This window comes from Neopsephotus bourkii, unplaced genomic scaffold (genome assembly GCF_033783945.1).
Source record: "Neopsephotus bourkii isolate Nb327-2 ecotype Australia unplaced genomic scaffold, CSIRO-AGI_Nbou_v1 NB_1053, whole genome shotgun sequence".
NCBI classification, from domain to species: domain Eukaryota; kingdom Metazoa; phylum Chordata; class Aves; order Psittaciformes; family Psittacidae; genus Neopsephotus; species Neopsephotus bourkii.
In genome coordinates this window covers 1,059,046-1,078,071 of record NW_026901542.1, presented here as the reverse complement: position 1 = coordinate 1,078,071, position 19,026 = coordinate 1,059,046, and the positions used below count along the sequence as shown (strand labels likewise).

General features: G+C 36.6%; 1 protein-coding gene across 34 annotated transcripts in view; it reads right to left on the bottom strand.

Moving 5' to 3' along the window:
- Positions 1-19,026, bottom strand: part of NRCAM (neuronal cell adhesion molecule) — a 154,977-nt gene that overhangs the window by 41,883 nt on the left and 94,068 nt on the right. For 30 of the 34 annotated variants that reach the window (XM_061361141.1, XM_061361146.1, XM_061361139.1 and 27 more), the window contains 11 exons: positions 18,352-18,474; positions 17,815-17,985; positions 17,303-17,359; positions 15,129-15,240; positions 12,231-12,415; positions 10,695-10,826; positions 2,904-3,047; positions 1,636-1,747; positions 1,102-1,268; positions 871-1,018; positions 215-339 (listed from right to left, as the gene is read on the bottom strand). In XM_061361141.1, coding sequence (XP_061217125.1) covers positions 215-339; positions 871-1,018; positions 1,102-1,268; positions 1,636-1,747; positions 2,904-3,047; positions 10,695-10,826; positions 12,231-12,415; positions 15,129-15,240; positions 17,303-17,359; positions 17,815-17,985; positions 18,352-18,474 — 1,476 coding nt within the window. The remainder of the gene's footprint in view (positions 1-214; positions 340-870; positions 1,019-1,101; positions 1,269-1,635; positions 1,748-2,903; positions 3,048-10,694; positions 10,827-12,230; positions 12,416-15,128; positions 15,241-17,302; positions 17,360-17,814; positions 17,986-18,351; positions 18,475-19,026) is intronic. The other 4 variants (XM_061361138.1, XM_061361144.1, XM_061361140.1 and 1 more) reach the window with 1 other exon arrangement.

Here is a 19,026-nt window from a genome sequence, read left to right as displayed (position 1 = left end):
GACTCTTTTGAAAGTAGCTGATTCAAAGGCAAACTTTAGATTAAGACTATATTTTTAAAACACTGAAACACATTTACGAATAGGTGATGCTTCCTTTATCCTGTCCTAGAAACCAAATGATAATTTTGCTTTTCATTTTAAATCCAATGCTGTTTTCATACTTAACAGTAATTAAACACAGTCCTGCTATCATAAAGTTTGAGAGTATTCTTACCAACAACAGTAAGCACAGCACTTGCTGAAACACTGTCCAGAGTAGTATTAACTATGCAAGTGTATGTTCCATCATCTTTATCAGTTACATTCATAATGGTCAAGTTGTCTTTACCAACTAGAAACCTGTAAATACAACAGATTCAGCCACTGATTTTTCATTACTGGTACTGTTATAAGAAACTTGCATATGACATTACCAAATCCCATATACTTGCATATTCAGCAAATACCTAGATGTCAATATAAGCTATGGGACTACCTCAGCTTCTTCTAGATTGCTTTTGACCATCTTCCCACAGTACCTGTTTATCTTAATGTACTTTTAGTTCCAGATATACTCAAACAACTTTAAATTATCTGAGATCTAGAGCAAAACGTTTTTCATTATCTGTTCAGCTTCTTATACCAATTATCTTCTCCTTACAATTGATATACACAAAGTACACAAAAATCTTTGCATCTCAATTGTTTTTAATTCTATCTTAACATTTTCACCATGATAGGTAAGTCCTTTAGTCACCAAATACAGGATAGCGATGATTTTAACAGTCTTCTTTGGAAAATGTCAGTAGGTCACTATGTTCATTTGAAAGATCAGGAAAAGAAGCCCACAAAAGAAACTAAAAAATGAAAGAAAAATTATTTTGTCCATACCTTTCATCATCTGGCAGCTCATCATTGTCCTTCAACCATAGAACAGTTGGTAATAAGGTAGAATCATGCTTTATTATACACTCAAATGAAACTTGGCCATATCTCTGAATCACTTTGTATTCTGGCTGTTTAATTATCACTGTTGGATCTGAAATTTAAAATGACTATTAGATATTGAGAAAGTCTGAAATTCTGTACTAACCTGTGATGAAAGAATGATTCATTTCTTACCTTTAATTTCCAATTGCACCTCATTTTGTGTCTTTCCTAATTTATTCCTCGCTACACATGTGTAAGCACCAGTACTGTCCTTTTGAGCCACTGGAATTTCCAAGGTTCCATTATCGTGGAAAATGTATTCACTTCCACGCAAGATGCTACCTTTCACTCCCTTAAACCTTTATATAAAAATTGGTATCATTATCCGACATCAGAGTTAAATTATGTTGTATTTTATTATAAGAAAATCCAAACTTGGGACTGCCACATTAGAATATATAGGTAGAATCACATAATGAAATTTAGACAGAATCAAATAATGGATTTTACTTTACTCTTTAGGGATATCTTAACCATCATGATAACTATATGTAATATTATGTTAAGTATATGCAATGTTGTATTAGCATATTGTAATCAGCATATATTTAAAAACACAGTTTTAAGATTTTAAATAGAGTAAATTCAGTTTTAAAGCTTTAAATGTTTGTTTCCATAGACATAATTGTCTCTTTTTATATAACAAGTACAATAACTATAGCTTACCATTCAATTTCAGGCTTAGGAGAACCAAAATAAGCACAGTCTAGCAATGCAGGACTATCTGCGATGACTTGATACAGTTTATTAGCAGGAGTTAGAATCCTTGGTGGCTCAGCTGAAAAGACAAAGATACTAAGATACAGGTACAAATGTGCAAGGACAAAGTACTAAGACATCCAGAATGACCTAAGGAATTATATGTTATTACTCTTCCCTGTGGTGACTTCTGATCTCAGTCTAGGTCCAAATACACTCTACTGCCAGTAGCCTGAGGAAATGTTACTGTAGGAGAATTATCTTGGAAAAAAAAAATGCTTCTTCCCTGTTTACAAGTAATAGGGATAGACAACGATTACAATTGAAAATTTAAATCAAAACGCACCTTGGGAGCAGACTGAACTACATAATTTGAACAAGCCTGCAGGCAGAAAACAGCTAAAATATATATTTTTTGTGAAACACCTACATTTTCTTTAATTTAAAAGATAATGACTCTCAATCAAAACATCTGCCAGTTCCTGCAGGAGAGTCTATAGAGTCCATTCTGCTTAGGATTTTCTACTAGCTTTGTTAAATTCAGTGAGAAGAATTAGAGAGGCCACAATATCTTCTAACTAGAAGCATGTTCTTGGGAGGCCTTGAAGAAAAATGCATAATCATGTCCCCTTACAACAGCAATTTAGAGATCAACTATTTAATGGATCCAAACCATTCACAGTCAATGGCACTGTGCTGAAACATACTAACTTACGGAATACTAATTCCTGTTTTATTTGTTATGCTTCTTATGGTCTGCTATGATCACCTAGTTCCAACTCTCCTGCCCTGGACAGGGACACCTTCCACTAAGATTAGGTTGCTCAAAGGCCCATCCAACCTGGCCTTGAACACTGTCAGGGATGGGGCAGACACAGCTTCTCTGAGCAGTCTGTTCCAGGGTCTCACCACCCTCATAGTAAAGAACTTCTTAATATCTGATCTAAATCTTCCCTCTGTCAGCTGAAATCCATCCCCACACTGTCCCATCACTACATGCCCTTACATAAACAAACAAAAGATATAAAGTTTCTTCCAATTTTTGTGTGGCTTTCACTACTATCCTTCTTACTTATTCTATAAAAAACAAGATATACCCTTGCCTTTTACAGGGCTCATGAAATACATCCATTCTCACTGAAGACCTTGAGCAAGGCTTGAGCCTACAGTCCCTGTAGCAACAGGAAACACCTAAATACTCACAAAAATTGAAAACTATAAAATCTGTTTCTTACCCAGAACATTCACAAATGCATTTGCCAGCAAGTATCCATACTCATTAGAAGCGTTGCACTGATAGACAGCACTTGATCTCTCTTGCACATGTGAGAAAATTATGGTATCACCATCCACCTTTCTGCTGGGATCTTCTGGGGCAACTGTTGGTGTAAAGAAAATAAATTGTCTTTCCTAAGCTGCTGTTGGATGATATGTTACATATTGCTGAAAAGAAATAATTTTGAAGACTAATATGTCCTTTCTTTTGTTTTCCTGGGTGACTGTTGACTGGTTAAGGTGTGAATTTGAATATGATCAAGGAAGTTCTTCTGATTCTACAGATACTTAATGCAGGTGGTAGAATTCCCATTTCTGAGGGGTTTTGTTTCTTTTCCAAATAAGTGAGTTTGAGATCATATTTTGCATGTAATACAGAGGCAAATACTCTTATGACAAGATTCAGGTAAATACAGACAGCATCTAGAAAAAAAAGCAATACTTCTGAATGTCAGAAGAAAATGCTGTTAGAATGACACAGTCCTCTGTGACTTAAAAGTTTCAGCTTTTCAAATAAATTTTAATGCCACAAATTATTCACAAATATAAAAAGAAATTTATTCAGTTGAAAACTATCCTGGAGTAAAGCATAAGCAATTCTTTCACACAAAACCAAGAAACAGACTTCACAAGAGCAGCGATCGTAGTTCAGTAGGTGGCACTCTCTCCCTTATATAATAATTATACAGTGCTGATTCCTCAAATGTTCTGTAGTAACCTGAGCTGTCAGACAGCTCTTGCATATCAGAAGAACCAAGAATATCACAAAAAATAAAATTACAAGATATTACTGAAGAATAATAGCTGTCAGTTATGATACAACTGGATAGAGTTAGAGGTAAAATGGAGAAAACACTTAGCTTGCACTACCACACTACATAAAAATGCACAAGCTATAATTCAATATTTTAAGAAAATATTATATAAACCCAGATTACTATAGTAATATTGAACATTAATTTAAAAATTATATACCAATATGAAAAATAAATGCATATATGCATGAAGGCATGCATCAGTTTAGTTGCATCATCAAAATTGACACCCTTATGTTTTGCTGTAGCTTGAGAAAATAGGTGTATTTGTGGAATATATTTTCATATAAAATCATTTCTCATTTCTTCTGTTTCATAGAAATGTTCTGTAAAGTGACAAAACCTTTTGATTCAGACAATACCTCAGTACTCATCTGTAAAGAAAATGGAGAAATTTTTCCTGTACTTTCTCAAATCTACTGAAGTCTCTATTACTGGAATTCAGCCTAAGAGTGAAGAAACCAGAGGATGCAGACCACAAATCTGTGCTCCTGCTTATGGGTATTTCACCTTGGGTGAACCTAAGGACATTTTGCATGCAAAATAATTACATCAATTTCCAAACAGATGCTTCAAAGAGCAGTTTTCAACCCATTTTTGGCTCTTGTTTTCCATCACTCTGAGTTCATATCAATATTATAAATTCAAAAATTTTGGAAAGGTAGAGAAAGGTACTACTGGAATTTTAAATGCTATGGACTTCTGGATTGTTGGCACTTATTTTTCTCCTCTTGTGCTTTACTTTCTATTGTGTTCCATATTTCACATTGCTTCCCATTCTATGTAAATGCCATTTTCATTAAAAGATTCATGGGCTGAAAATAGACAGAGGAGGTGAGTAGCCCAGCAGGCAGGCCAGTCAGCTGTGAGAAGTGGTCTGTTTCTGCATACAAATCACCATTAAATGCAAAAATACATGGAAACATCTTCCCAGGAGATAGGAGATCTGCCCACGGCCATTCCAATCACAGCTACTGTCTGCCCCAAGCTCTGGGCTCCCCTTCACTCATGCCTTCTGAATCCTGCAGCATTTTCTGCCCACAGGTCTTTAATGGGTGCACAGACTCACACACACACACACAAATACTCCCATACATAATACCTTAGTGATGGTACAGCCCCTGCAGAGAGATGGAAGCCATTAGTTCAGTCCTCTATGACTGAAGAAGGAAGTGGATCTCAAAAGAACAATCTAACCATTAAATTATCATATAAAAAGAAGGGTAGCATCGTCCCTTCCCACTGCTGTATTTATGGGGAAAAAGATACCCCTCTTCACTTATTTGAAGAAAAGGAGGTAGGCGCCTGTTCTCTCAGAAGGGCTTTAAGCTGTGGGTCCCAAGAGGGAAAAAAAACAAACTAAGGGAAGTGTCAGGATAGTCAATGCTTCCTTTGACTGGTCTGGGCACTTGCATGCTGAAGGGCACTGTTTTTAGAAAGCTCCCTGTTGAGACTGGCACCTATTCAACAGTCTGTCTTCTGATATGCCTCATCCTCCCACGCAGCACCAACAGAACCTGCACGTCTGCAGTAGCAGAACAGAATACGTCTTTCCCCATGTACTGCACCGTGTTTTGCAGGGCCAGGCTCTAAAAGTTAGATGTGGTATCATCCAGCTGCTTTAACGATCTTAAAGCATGCACTGCTGCACACACACAAAACTGCTGAGGCTGGAAAGGACCTCTGGATATGGCGAGGCGACTCAAGTGTTTCTCTGTGCGAGGATTCTAATCACATTACAGGATAGGTACACAAAAAGGAGAAAATGCTTTTGACATCTTTGACAAACCTAATTTGCTGTTGATAGGCAAAATGGCAGAAAATTCCTTAATACTTAAAAAGGGTTTGTACAATTGGGATAATGAATTATTAGGATTTGTTCTAGGAGTTTTGATGCTGTAACAGGCAGTTGAGCATATGATGTGTAACAACCAACATTTCCTCTCAATAACATTGAATCTTAGCTCATGAATGTGTTTATGTCCTTTTGGACAAAGACCTGATTGCCTGTTTTCACCCACTTTTTCCATCCCTTTGTATAATAAGACAGCTTCCTGACTTTGTAGCCACATATAGCATATTCCTGTACAGAGAATGTATAAATAATTCACTGGGAAGCAGGTGTATACCTTTGATCGTGATTCTGTAATTTGCTATTGTTTAAAAAGGCTAATGTAAAAATCATCATTCCTGAAATCAGAGTTCCTTATATTGCTACCACACTCTGAAACACAAAAGAGTATGAGATCCGTTTAACGTAAGTTCTCAGCACTAAGAGACTCCAGGTCCCAGGAAGCACTGAACTACGGTGGATTTTGATGCCCGAGAATTATGATGTAACCTAAGGTAGCATACATTTTTTTCCAGAATAATGTTGGAGACTATAATCATAGTTTGTAGGGTATGTGAGTACTAACTGTTTCTATTCTATAGTGAAAAAGCTGACGGTATCTTCAGATGACTCCCCCTGGCTGAAAACAAGCGGAAAAAGGAAGGGGCAAAATGACTGCTCTTCCCTGTATCAAAGAGAACACATACATCTTTGGCATGTAAGAGCTAATCTTACCTAGATCAGTAAAATGTCACTGAAAAACATAATGAAGAATAATTTCTAATTAGAAAAGAGCAGAAATATTCACTACTGTCTTTGGCTTGCTAAAGAAGATGCAGGCATCTAAAGTTATGAATCAAACTTAATGAGTGTTACTATGCATGTATTCACAGCGACTACACGACTGTTGGAAAACAAATGTAGTATTATAAAGTCTGTTGTTTAAGTGTTATAGTACTGAGACACTTATTTCTTTAGTAAAGCTGAGCTATCATTTTGCATCAACAGCAGAATATGAGTATCTCAGAAAAGCTGAGACAATTATTTAGTTTAGATTTTGTAATGGATGCACTTCTATTAGAAATAACTGAACTGTGGTCCAGGCAGATGCACAGAAAGCAGATCTAATCAAGGTTAAGCCTATTGTATGAGGCTATCAGTGAGGACTCAGCATCAATCCCCCCCTCCCCCACCCCCAAAAAAACCAGTTTGGCTGGAGGCTGGGCTGATAAGTGGACAAAACTGCATGAATATAGCAGAAAATCTGACTACAAATGACCCACTTCATGCTATAAATCAGGGCCCATTGAGCTCTTCCTCCATAGCAGCTGACTGCACAACTGTGGTCTCCCCTTAAGCAGGGATTCCTCAAGGCTGAGAGACCCCTTGACTTACACTAGACACTGATGGACAGGTTTTTTTTGCATGCATGTAACATTTAAGACACAGCTTATGTGATCATCTTTGTATCGAATACTGACTTTAAATGTAATAAATAGTAGAGCACTGACTGCCAATCCATCACTACTTATTAAATATTATAAATACCTACATTTCCTGATTAGAACTCAATAAACTAGCTAGTATATCAGATACGTCTAAGTGATCTCTGACTCTTCTGTGACAGATTTTTATACCAAATATTTGTTGTAGTTCTATTAATTTCATCCTTAAATACCTAGGCCAGATGCACAGTTCCAACACAATGACAAGCAGAAGCAGGGACTGAACTCCTCAGGGCATCAGGGTCCGGCAAAGTTTCCCCCACCCTTCCATGGCTATGGTGTACTTGTGTGTGTACTCGGAGAACATGATGGATGACAAATCTCTGAGCCAGGGATTATCAAGGCTTTTCAAGAAGGAAAGCTAAGGGCTAATGTTTCTCCTTAAATTCAATGTGATTACTAATGGAGACTAACTAAAACCTAAGATTCAATGTGAAATGTGATATAAACAAGTGAAGAACATTCTGAAAGAAGTTAAATAGTGCCTTTCAGTGCACTACTTTGTATAAATCTAAGTATGTGTATTTAATATTTAATAGCTCATCATGAACTATGAACCACTGAACCAACAAATTTGTCTTTTGTGCAGTATTTGCAATGCCTTTCTGAGGCCCAATTATGAAAAGTGCTTCCCCTTCCCAATTAATCTCTTAAAAGTTGAGATACTTTATGCATGGTTTCCCTTTGTAAAACCATGCTGAATATCTAAGCAGTGTAACACAATAGTTTAGGGGGTGGTATAAATAATTCAGATCTTGAGTGTTAATTGAAGCACAAGGCAAGACAGAGTCATGGCCTGAACTTTCAATTGTTACTTGCCAAAGTAATTCTAATTGACCTCAAAGGGACTGTGTATCTGAGTTCAAATTACTCCTGTGAGTAAATACTAGCAGGTTAGGCCCTTACCACTCCACCGTGTCTGAAGCAGTTTTCAGACATGCTGGAGTTTTTCTTATAAGCATTATTGTTGAAGAAAATTAATTAAAAGAAACCTAAAATCTTCCTTCAGAAATATCTTTTTACTCTGATTAATCTGGAACAAAATGTACACTATTGCAATTTTTTATAGGTGCTTAAGATACACGTTTTTCTTTATTTTTCCCATTTCCCTATTGGTGTTTAAGCCTCACCCTTTGACTGAGACATGGACGAATGGTTCAACATTCCCCCTTCCTTGTCTGACACTATTATGGAAAAACAAAACTGGAAGAATTAAGCATCTCCCAGTTGTGCTTTCCAACAGAAAATTAAAGTATTGCAAACAGATTACTGGACCACAGGAGGCACACTGCGGGATATATGATGACAGCGGGGCTTTGAAATTCAAATGTAGCTCTCTTTCTCTGAAATCCTTCCATGGGTGCAGTTCTAGCAGCACTGCCCTGAAGCTGAAACAGCTGCTTTAGTTTCCTTTTACAGTAATTTACTAATTCAGTTGGAAGAAGAGGGCCTCAATTCTATAATTTGGTAACAAGTGAACAAAAAGGCACATTGTACTTGGGAGTTTCCAGACCAGCTTTTGATAACTCAGAATAATACAACATCACAAGAATCTTATGAACTGCACTTTCTGCGATTGTAATACTTCTTTCTTAGATGCCCTGACAGATTCTTTGTACAGGAACCAATACAATCAACTTGCAGTTAAATACTGAACGTGATAAAACTTCATCTTTCCTCAGCAGTGAAAGTGCCCTTTAACATAAGGCTGAGCTACTTACTTATTTCTTGGCTTTACTTTTTGCTCTACTGAGGTCGAGTGGGTAATTTAATTAAAGTCACTTAATTTTTACTGAGTTCCTTTCAATAAGACTCTGTGCCGATTCCTCATGGAAGACCAACAACATATGGAGCCCATTTATGTGGGAAATTTGGTGGCATCCTGCAGCTCTTTCTGAAAACTTTCTATTTCTTAATGTTTTATTACTATCCTGCAAGAATGCAGAACACATCATTGCTTTTCTGGAAAATGTACCTGTCTGGAATTTGAATAGCATGTCCTACAGCTCTGACAAGGCAGCAGTGTGAGGCGAAGGTGAATCTCATGGCTAGGTGAAAAAGACTTTACTAGTCAGGAAGCCTGAAAAGAAGTTATACTATCAGGACAGCAGAACAAAAGTCTCCTCAAAACAAACCAAAAAAGCAAAAGGTAAGTATGTAGAAAATATTATGGAAGTTGAGACCACTAAAAAGCCAGACAGGAAAGAGCATGACACATACCAAGCTTTGATTATAAGGCAGGCATTGTATATATTTACATACAAAGTTTACAGTACAAAATAAAATTGGTATTTTCCTGCAATACAACTGTTTGATGAGGTGGTTAATGTCATCTTACAGAATTTAAGTTATTTAACCAAAGATCTCAACTTACATTTAATTAGGATTCCTGAAACAGGTTCTTTGCTGAGTATTTCTATCCATTTCCCGATATACCCTTTATATATACTTTTCCCCCCAAAGTTGCATATTTTTCTTTCCAGTTTAATCTCTCTTGTATCCCAAATGCTTTGAATATATCTAATGACGATTCTTGATTACCTGTTGCTTTCTCCTAGATTCTCACTGTACAGAATCTTTCTCCATGTCCCAAATTCTGTGATGTTGACTTCATCAACAAACTTAAATATCTCCTGAAACTCCTTAAAGTTACGCTGTCATACTTCCAATAGGTCAGCACTAACCAGTATTTTAGAGCACATTATCTCTCACGAGTCAACATTGTCTGTTTTTATACTAGCATTTTGAAAGAGGAAGGATAAAGGTAGAAGAACCAAGTGTGATTTTATGGTACAGGCTATGTAGACTGCAAAAACAACTGACCAGACACTGTAGTGACCTCCAGCAAGTTCTTCCCAAGTAAAGTTGTGCTGTATGCAGGTCTGTCCTACAGCATTGCCAGTCATAACACTGCAGCAATTACGTCACTCAATCACCAATTCAGGGTTTCTTTTCTTACCCATGCACACAGAAACAGCTGTTTCACTGCCACAGGGGTTCCTTTTCTTTGACACCTACTTGGCACAATCTGTTTGCCAAGCACTTGCTGACACATTCATTCCTTTTTGCTGCTGCTGCAGCCTGAAAGTCTCAAGCCTGAAAGTCTCAAACATACTCCAAGCTGCAAATCCTGCAGAAGTGCTCTGTGCATCCACAGATATGAAAACTTAACTTTTTATGTTACCTTTAAGATTCCTAGGCAAAGTTAGTATTGTAGTGGGGCAGCAAAGGACAGATCTAACAAACATGACTGCCATGGCAAGTGGTAAAACTTACATCCCAGCAATAGCCCTGTAAAAGGGGCATAGCAGTGCTATTTTACTACGGACCCATCTCCACAAGGATACTACCAGCTGAACACTTGACAGAATAACCAGTAGTACAGTCACAGATTTTAGTGTGCTCAAGCACTTTAGAAGCACATTTTGTTGTTCCACTTTCACGAACCACAGTATTTTTATCACCTCATTTATAATTTAGCATTACCTGTCAGGCAAAAAACTACACAAATACACGGTCTTCATTCATATTTGAAAAAAACATCCTGATATTCCTCATATTTTCTGACTCATTCTTCTGTAAAACAATTAAGGACCTTACTTGCTATGGGAACACCATTTGCCAACCAGCTTATACTAGGCTTGGGGTTGCCATTAGCTCTGCAGATCAATGTCCCATCTTCTCCAGGAGACAAGACTAAGTTTCTGGGTGCTGTTATCCAGTACGGGGCAGCTGGGGTTAGGAAGAGAAACACAGCAATTGTTTTTCAAAATTAGATACAGAAAATCATAAGGCAAAGTCATGGTAACTAGAGGGTAATTCAAAAAATGCGTGTACAGAAACAGACTTGCAGTTAAACTGTTAATTCCTTTTTTAATATATATATACATATGAGTGACTCAATGATTAACTAGTAGATTATACTTTGGCTAAACTGAGCCACTGGCTACCCACTGCATTAAAATTCTGAGATAATCAACAAGATGTTCTTTGTTTCATTTAGGGTCGCCTGCTTTGAATCTAATTTGCCTTTCCTACAGAAAGCAGAATTTATCTGAGTGTGGCATCTGCAGAGACTAGAGTGGTCTTTTGATTGATTTCAGAGATATCCATGCTCACAGAAGTTAGGCTGTTAGAAATTGACTCAGGTTTTATTACATGCCAAAAGTGAAATTTAGAAATAGTAAAATACTTGTCTCACTGAATTCAATGGGTGATTGCAGTTGGGTCAGATGTTTACCTGAGACAGTTGAAAACATACAAGGATCACAATGAATGGAACACTGTCCTTATCAAAAGATACTATATCTTCATCTCTTTTGCAATAAATAACCACAAATAGCATATGTTATCACATCTTGCAATTAAATTTCAGATTTTGGATTGATGGACAGATGCAAACAAAATTAAACTTCTGCTCTTAAAAGGAGGTTGAATGTGATCATCAAATGATGCTGATCTACAACAAAATAAATGGCTATTTAGCATGCAAAATAAGCACGACAGCTGATGATTTCAATGACTAATTAGCTGTCATTCCAATCTTTTTTTCACGGCATTCAAAACATACTTACAATTCCTATTTGGACAACCATACTGTGTTTTAATACTAGTAAGACATCATTATGGGAAAAAAATGAGTAAGATAGAAAACCAGAAATGTCAAATAGGAGAGGAAAAGGAAGAAAAATATAAAACAGTAAGATAATAGTAAATAAGAAGAGAAAGAATCTGGGCTATATGAATGAAGAGCAGAAAAGATAGATAAAATAAGGAGATGAAGAAGTGAGATGGGGAGGAAGATATAAAACAAAAGAAAGAAGCAGTCTAATAACAGAAAATCAAAGGATCAAAAATAAATGTAGCACTGGTATAAACTAAAATGATTTTACTACTGTCACTGTACAATCTCAGTTTAGCCTGATGCTTTGTAAAATGACATATTAAAAAAAAGAAAAATATATTAAACATTGTAATGTCCTTCCAGTGCTAGAATTCAGTTGGTTTAACCTCAAGGTTTGGGCTTTTTTTTCCATTATCATTCTTCCTTTCAATTATATTTTATCTTAGAAAGCTTACTTCAAACTCACATTCTGGACACTGAAAGTACTACATTAAGGATTAATTTACTATTACCTTTCACAGTTACTGAAATGACATGATGAGCAGAACCTAATGTATTTCTTGCTATACATTTGTAGTTTCCAGAGTCAGCTTCTGAAACGTCAATAATCTTGAGAGTTTTCTTAAAGTTTTCGAAAAAGGTTCTGTTGGCTGGCAGTTCCCCACCCTCTTTAATCCAGCGGATTACTGGTGTGGGTCTGGAGAAGCAAAAACACAGAGTAAATTTAGGAGCTTGAGAAATGGAACATGTGAGTTCAATACATTAATGTTTTGAACATATGCTTTACAAATAACTATTTTAAGAGCCTTTACCCAGATTCTGGGACACGTCCAGCAAATGTGCAAAATATGCCAGCATTTGTCTCTAGGAAATGACAAGTGTCACTAACATTGTCAATGGCCATCTGTTCATAGGCTTCATAATTATTGAATACATTTGTGTGCTGATTAGTCTGAAACCCCTGATGGTTAATAAATGAAGTGTATTTCAAATCTTATTACACTTATACTATTAAATGGATGCTCATGGTGCTTTAAAAGGTAGCCTCTAGATAATGACAAGTTTATAATTGTCCCTTGTGTGAGCAATATCCTAATGATTCATGATTACCATAAGTTTTACAGCAGAGCTGTAAGGAGACAGAAACATTTCCTACAAGGAACCAAGAATAAAAGGTCAGTGCAGAGTCAAGTATAGCTTCTTGTCAATGAACCATGCCTAAATCTTGGCTATGCCTCATGTTGTTCAGTGAAGTTGGAAGTCAGCCAAATACACAGGGATATACTTCCAAAATTACAAGAAATTACAAGGTGTTGCTTACTGAGTAGAATGTCTTACCTCAAATAGTAATGAATCAAGACAAATATTACCTTAGCAGTCTAGTATCAGTTACTTTGTAACAGAGACAGCAATATTGACTTCTAATTATGGTATCAGTAACTAGGAACAGTTGTTTTAAACAAAATCTGAACCTGGCCTTGTGTGGACAACTATGCAAGCTTCCCTCATTGCATTCTTTTTTTCACAAAACTAAATGACAGCTAAAGACATAAAGACACATAATGTATAATACTCTATTTCCACCCTGGTTTTATCCAGTCATTTTACTGGAGTTTGTATCACTGAATACTTGTATTGCAGAGTGTTGAGAGCCTAACAGCAGAATGGCTAAGTAGCAAAGGCCATGATACCGTGCAACTAGCTGAGCTCTAGGCCTCAGGGCACAGCGACCTTGCAGATAACGGTTACTCAAGAAACAAAGAAACAGGATACATATCCTGCTGAAATAGCGCATCGTTAACGGCTACTTGCTGATGTGGCAACAGCTGCTAACGACCACCAAAGTTTGAGCCAATAAGCTTGTGTATTGTGTAACTTCGCATAGATATGTACTTGATTGTATGACCTATAAATATCGATGTATTGCAATCAATAAACGAGACTTGCTGACCATGACAGCATGAGGCTTGTCTCCCGCGACTCCAACAACGGATCCCGACAGCAGAGTTGTCAAAAAGCATACAACTATACTGCAGATGAAGATTACCTGATTGACGATGCTGCCCCCACTCCTAGGTGTGGTTTTGCCAGTGGTACTGATGCAGACACCTGAGCAGACCACAGCTGATACAGAAACACTGCACTGATGCTTGTATCAAGCTATGCCAAGCTGTGCATGAGCGTGCCCTATAGAGCTTAGGCAAGTGAACATGTGCATCATGCTGTGCTGCATCATTTATGATTACTGGCTACCTTCATGGTTACCTCAAAGCACTCTGCATCATATGCTTCTGTGCACTGTAAACGTGTTTACAGTTCCTGAAATAGGTACTAAAGATTTTCTGCTTCTGCAAGACCCAATCTATTCTCAGGTTCCTTCCTGACAAAGAAACTTAATTAATTCATAAAGTTAAACTGCTCTAGTAGTTTTCTACCTGCACAATAATGAGCAGAAGCAAGCTTGAATTACATTGAAAAATAAGTACCAATTAAACTCAATTACAATGAGAAACTGGATGTAACAAACTAAAGGTAAGTTCTAACAGCTCCTACCTAGCTGATCTACTCTAATTATTAGCATATTAAGACTAGCAGATTCTTATCAATTTTTATATAATCTGAGAACCTATGAATTGTAAATATAGGAAAAGCCACCCCAGAGGTTTGACCCCTGAGTGCAGTTCTGCAGATCTGTGTCCAAGTTTACCCCGTGGTATTTCACAGAATCATAGAATAGTTAGGGTTGGAAAGGACCTTAAGACCATTTAGTTCCAACCCCCCTGCCATGGGCAGGGACACCTCGCACTAAACCATATCACCCAAGGCCTCGTCCAACCTGGCCCTGAACACTGCCAGGGATGGAGCATTCACAACCTCCCTGGGCAACCCATTCCAGTGCCTCACCATCCTAACAGGAAAGAATTTCCTCCTTATATCCAATCTAAACTTCCCCTGTTTAAGTTTTAACCCATTACCCCTTGTCCTATCACTACAGTCCCTAATGAAGAGTCCATCCCCAGCTTCCCTATAGGCCCCCTTCAGATACTGGAAGGCTGCTATGAGGTCTCCACGCAGCCTTCTCTTCTCCAGGCTGAACAGTCCCAACTTTCTCAGCCTGTCTTCATATGGGAGAGTCCCTCTCCAGCATCCCTGTGTCCTTTAAAAAAAACAGTGGTACAACCTGAATCCCCATATCCTGGGGATAACATACTTACGTCCATACTCAGTTCTAAAATCTGCTCATGCCCAAGTAAATGGTGGACACCCTTGAAAGAGCTCTTTCCATTTTAAATTTCTGCTTCTTTGAAATACGTAAGCTTATACAATAGTAACTTTTTAAACATCTCTGAAATGTTTCCCTCTGTTTCTGTATTTTTATTTAGAAAAACATTGTGTAAAAGGTAACTCACAATCCAGCTGCAATGCACTCCAACAAAAGCACATTTCCTCTGAGTTCCACTTTGGTACTTGTGCTGCCTGTTGGTGTTAACAGAACTGGCTGCCTCTCTGTAACTGGCCTCGCTGAAACAAGAAAAAATAAAACAATTCATTTCTAAATATAATTTTAACACTGATCAAGTACATACATCCATTCTCACATTGTGGACAGAGGTTTTGCTACATGTTGGCCATTTAATGAAAAACCATCGTGTTACACAACTACACAGCTGGACAAATTAGGTTTTTGACAGACATATCTCAGCCTGTTAAATGCTACAATTTTCAATGCACACATGAAAAATGTTATTAAAGACTGGAGCAACTGATACATAGTTTTTACCTAGGCAACTATGCAGCCTTAATCCTAAACAGCTCCTGTTCACTTCAGCAGAATATGGAAAATAAGAGGTCACTGAAGGAAGTGACAGTGCAAGACTGAAAGATACCAAAAATTTCTGGGCTTTCATTAAAACACAAATAAAGCAAAGTTATTGTATTCAGAAATAGAAACCAAGCTGATAAAAGCTACACTTGACTTTGTAATATGCTTTATTCAATATTTTCTAGGCAATGTGAAGTGTCTTTTCAGAAGTCAAGCCTTGTATTCTCTTGCCATATATTAACTTCAATTCAGGCTGTTCCTCAGACTGGTAATAAAGAACCATTGTTAACCCACAAGAAATAACCACAGTAAACAGACAGCTATAAATATAAGACCCATTTCTGACATCATACTCTGTTGGCTTTTGAAATATTATGGTATTTCATGTGCCTACATGGAAGTCATAATAAGAGTGCTTTCTGTAAATACCCTAGTGTTCTTTTATATCTATTTTAAAATATAGGATTAAATTGCTCTAAACTGCAGTAGCAGTCTGAATCTTTACAGTAAATTAATGCATTTTTTTTTTAAATGTGATCAGAAACATAAACTCTTGTTTATTAGGGTACAAGATTTACTGCTAGATTAACACAAATACAACTTTAATGCCTTATGTGCTATGAATTTCTTAAAAACCAGAACACAAACAAAGATGGGAGAAAGGGGTGGTCTAGAGTCAAGATCACAGTTGATAGTCACAGGCAGTAACTAATCTACCCAGTTTCAGCACTGCCAAGGACTGCTGACTTATTTTGCGAGTCTACAAAAATTCAGAAGAATTACTTCTGTTATTTCTGAGTTGTGAGACAACTGAATGGTGTTTTCCTCACTGACTGTAGCTAATGTATCATTCTGTGTTCAGGTACATAGCTCTTGTTTACTCCCAAATTACATCTTGTTTTTATGCAGGGAATTAAAACATTCCGTGCCCCTGTTTCATTTTAGATTCCCATGAGTTATGATTTAATATGCACAAAGCCTCATTTGACAAGGAAAAAGACAAAAATAGAACAAATATCATGTATTTTCTACCTATCTCACATAATATCAAGTGGAGAGTCCAAAACCTCGTTACAATATCAGTGTTGCTCCAAAGTCAGCCTCATTAAACATACATACACCTGTTTGGAAGGGTTTAATTCACAATATACAAAAGACCACTCAACATAGATTAATGTAAAACTCAGCTTAAACACCAGACAAACAAAACTCATCTTTCTCCTAAGAAGTTATTTATACAGAGAGTATTAAAGTGCTTAGATTTTAATTAATTCCAGTTTTACACTTATGAAACACGTTAAAAATGAATGGTACATTCAATAAGCTGTTAAATGTGAACTGCATCTGTTAAATGCTTAGTTGTTGTTATTATTATTATGCAGCATGTGATATTGAATAGTCCTAGTGATAATGAAGCCATTTACTATGTAAATTGGAGGACAAATATAAAGAAGCAGCACAGTACAGAAGCAATCAAACAGGCAATTTTTAAAATCTACCCCAGTGGGAAAGGACTCACTTTTTGTAAGAGTTTATATTTTTTTTATGAGCCATACGTTGAAATAACATTGAAACATTAAATACTTGTAAGGATCATACTGTGCAGTCCCTTTCTAAAGTACGTATTATCACCAACACTAATAGATAACCTTTATTAGAAACAGAAAAAGGAGCAAAAGGTTAAGTAGCCACGGAGGTGAAGTTAGTTAACTAAATGCTACTGTGAAACAAGGAGTATCAGTGGGGACCAGTGTAACTCACCACCATAAATATCAGTGTCACTCAAATTAGCAGCTATAGTGTCATTCAATGAATCCACTGAAATAAACAGAATATCGTGAAGAATGCATACAGGAGGGATAAATCAAAGTACTGGGAATCAAAAGGTGATGATATGGCCACGGTGAGTTAATCAAATGATTGATTAATTTGTTTCAATAGTTACAGTAATCATAGTAACTTGATATTCTTGGATACGAAAACCACCTGAAAATTGTTATTTTCCTTATACTGTATTGTTTCAATAATTCAAATCTTACAAAACATTGTTTTAAAAGACAAAGCCTTATAAAGGGAAAAAAAATTACAGCTTTTAAAAAGAATTATATGTCAGGAAAACTAGAGATTACTTTTTATGATTATGCAGTAAAGTATTTCTTATTCAGAGTTAAAATGACAAAATTCCCTAGCGTAACATTACTTCAGTTTGGCAAACAACTTGGTGATTCTGGATAAATACTATGAAGCATGTAATTAGGTAATGCAATACCTACTTGAAAAGACTTTTACAGAAATGGGTTGTTTCTGCTGTATAGTTTGCGTATGATTAAATCTTGCATAGCAGATATAGTCCTCCCGGGTGTCTTCTGGTTGTACATTAGAAAAATAAAGGTCTCCATTTAGACCTTGGGAAACTCTTTCACTTTGAGGCAGCCTTTGGAAAGCTAAGGGAAAACAAGAACACACTTATCTCAATTATAATACACATTCCATCATTATGATCTGCAGACTCCTCATTTATTCGATTACACTGTTCGTGGGTTTGTAAATACAGACCCTTCCGAGTTTCCTCTCGAGCTCCCTTGTCTTCCCATTCTTTCCCAGCAGGTTAATCTACAGCTTACATTAAGAACTCTAGCTGCTTTTGGCTTCATGCTTTTGGACTGCATGTCTGCTTATTCCTTTGTTTCTACAGAAATGCAAATTCTCTCAATTTTAACCCAGAGGCATCAGCGGTCTTGGTATGCAATGATAAACTGTGTAGAAAAACTGCAAAAAGTAAACTAATTCTGCATAAAAACCAAACTCACCGTTGTCCATCCAAAATATTATAGGTGGTGGTAAGCCAACAGGAGGTCTGCAGTGTAGTACTAGTGAATCACCTTCTCGAACCTGATTTGGTTCTAGCTTTTCTTTTGTCCACAAAGGGGATCCTACAGAAAGTCATTTTAACACACATAAAAACTAGGGATTGATAAAAATTCCAGAATCTAAGGAAAAAATGCACCTAATATTCCAGAAAAACAGAAGAAATTCGTACATCAGAATGTTGAGTCTGATCATGCTTACCGAAGATTTAATTTTTGTACTTTTTTGTTTTTTCTTAGAAGAAAAGTAGGGTTTCTTTAAAACATATTGTACAGCAACGATTTGCTGAAAGTATTATCAATGGATTCAAATCAGTTTGGCTACCCCACAAAGATTCTATAATAGTATTAAGTACAATAATGGGAGGAGGAAAAAAAAGCAATGCACTAAATTAGAAAAAAAGGTAACCTTCATGAAACAGTATTATACAAACAGTTTTATTAGAATGTGTGAGAACAGCACATTTTAAGCTGAGAAGCTTGAAAAACTGATCTGAGATAAAAAGCTGTAGAAACAGTCTACCATTAATCACAATTTTTTAGCTTTATCTTCCTTTTTGGTCCCAATGTGTTCTGCATTAAAGCTATTATTAAAGCTGTGGAACAAATTCAACAGAA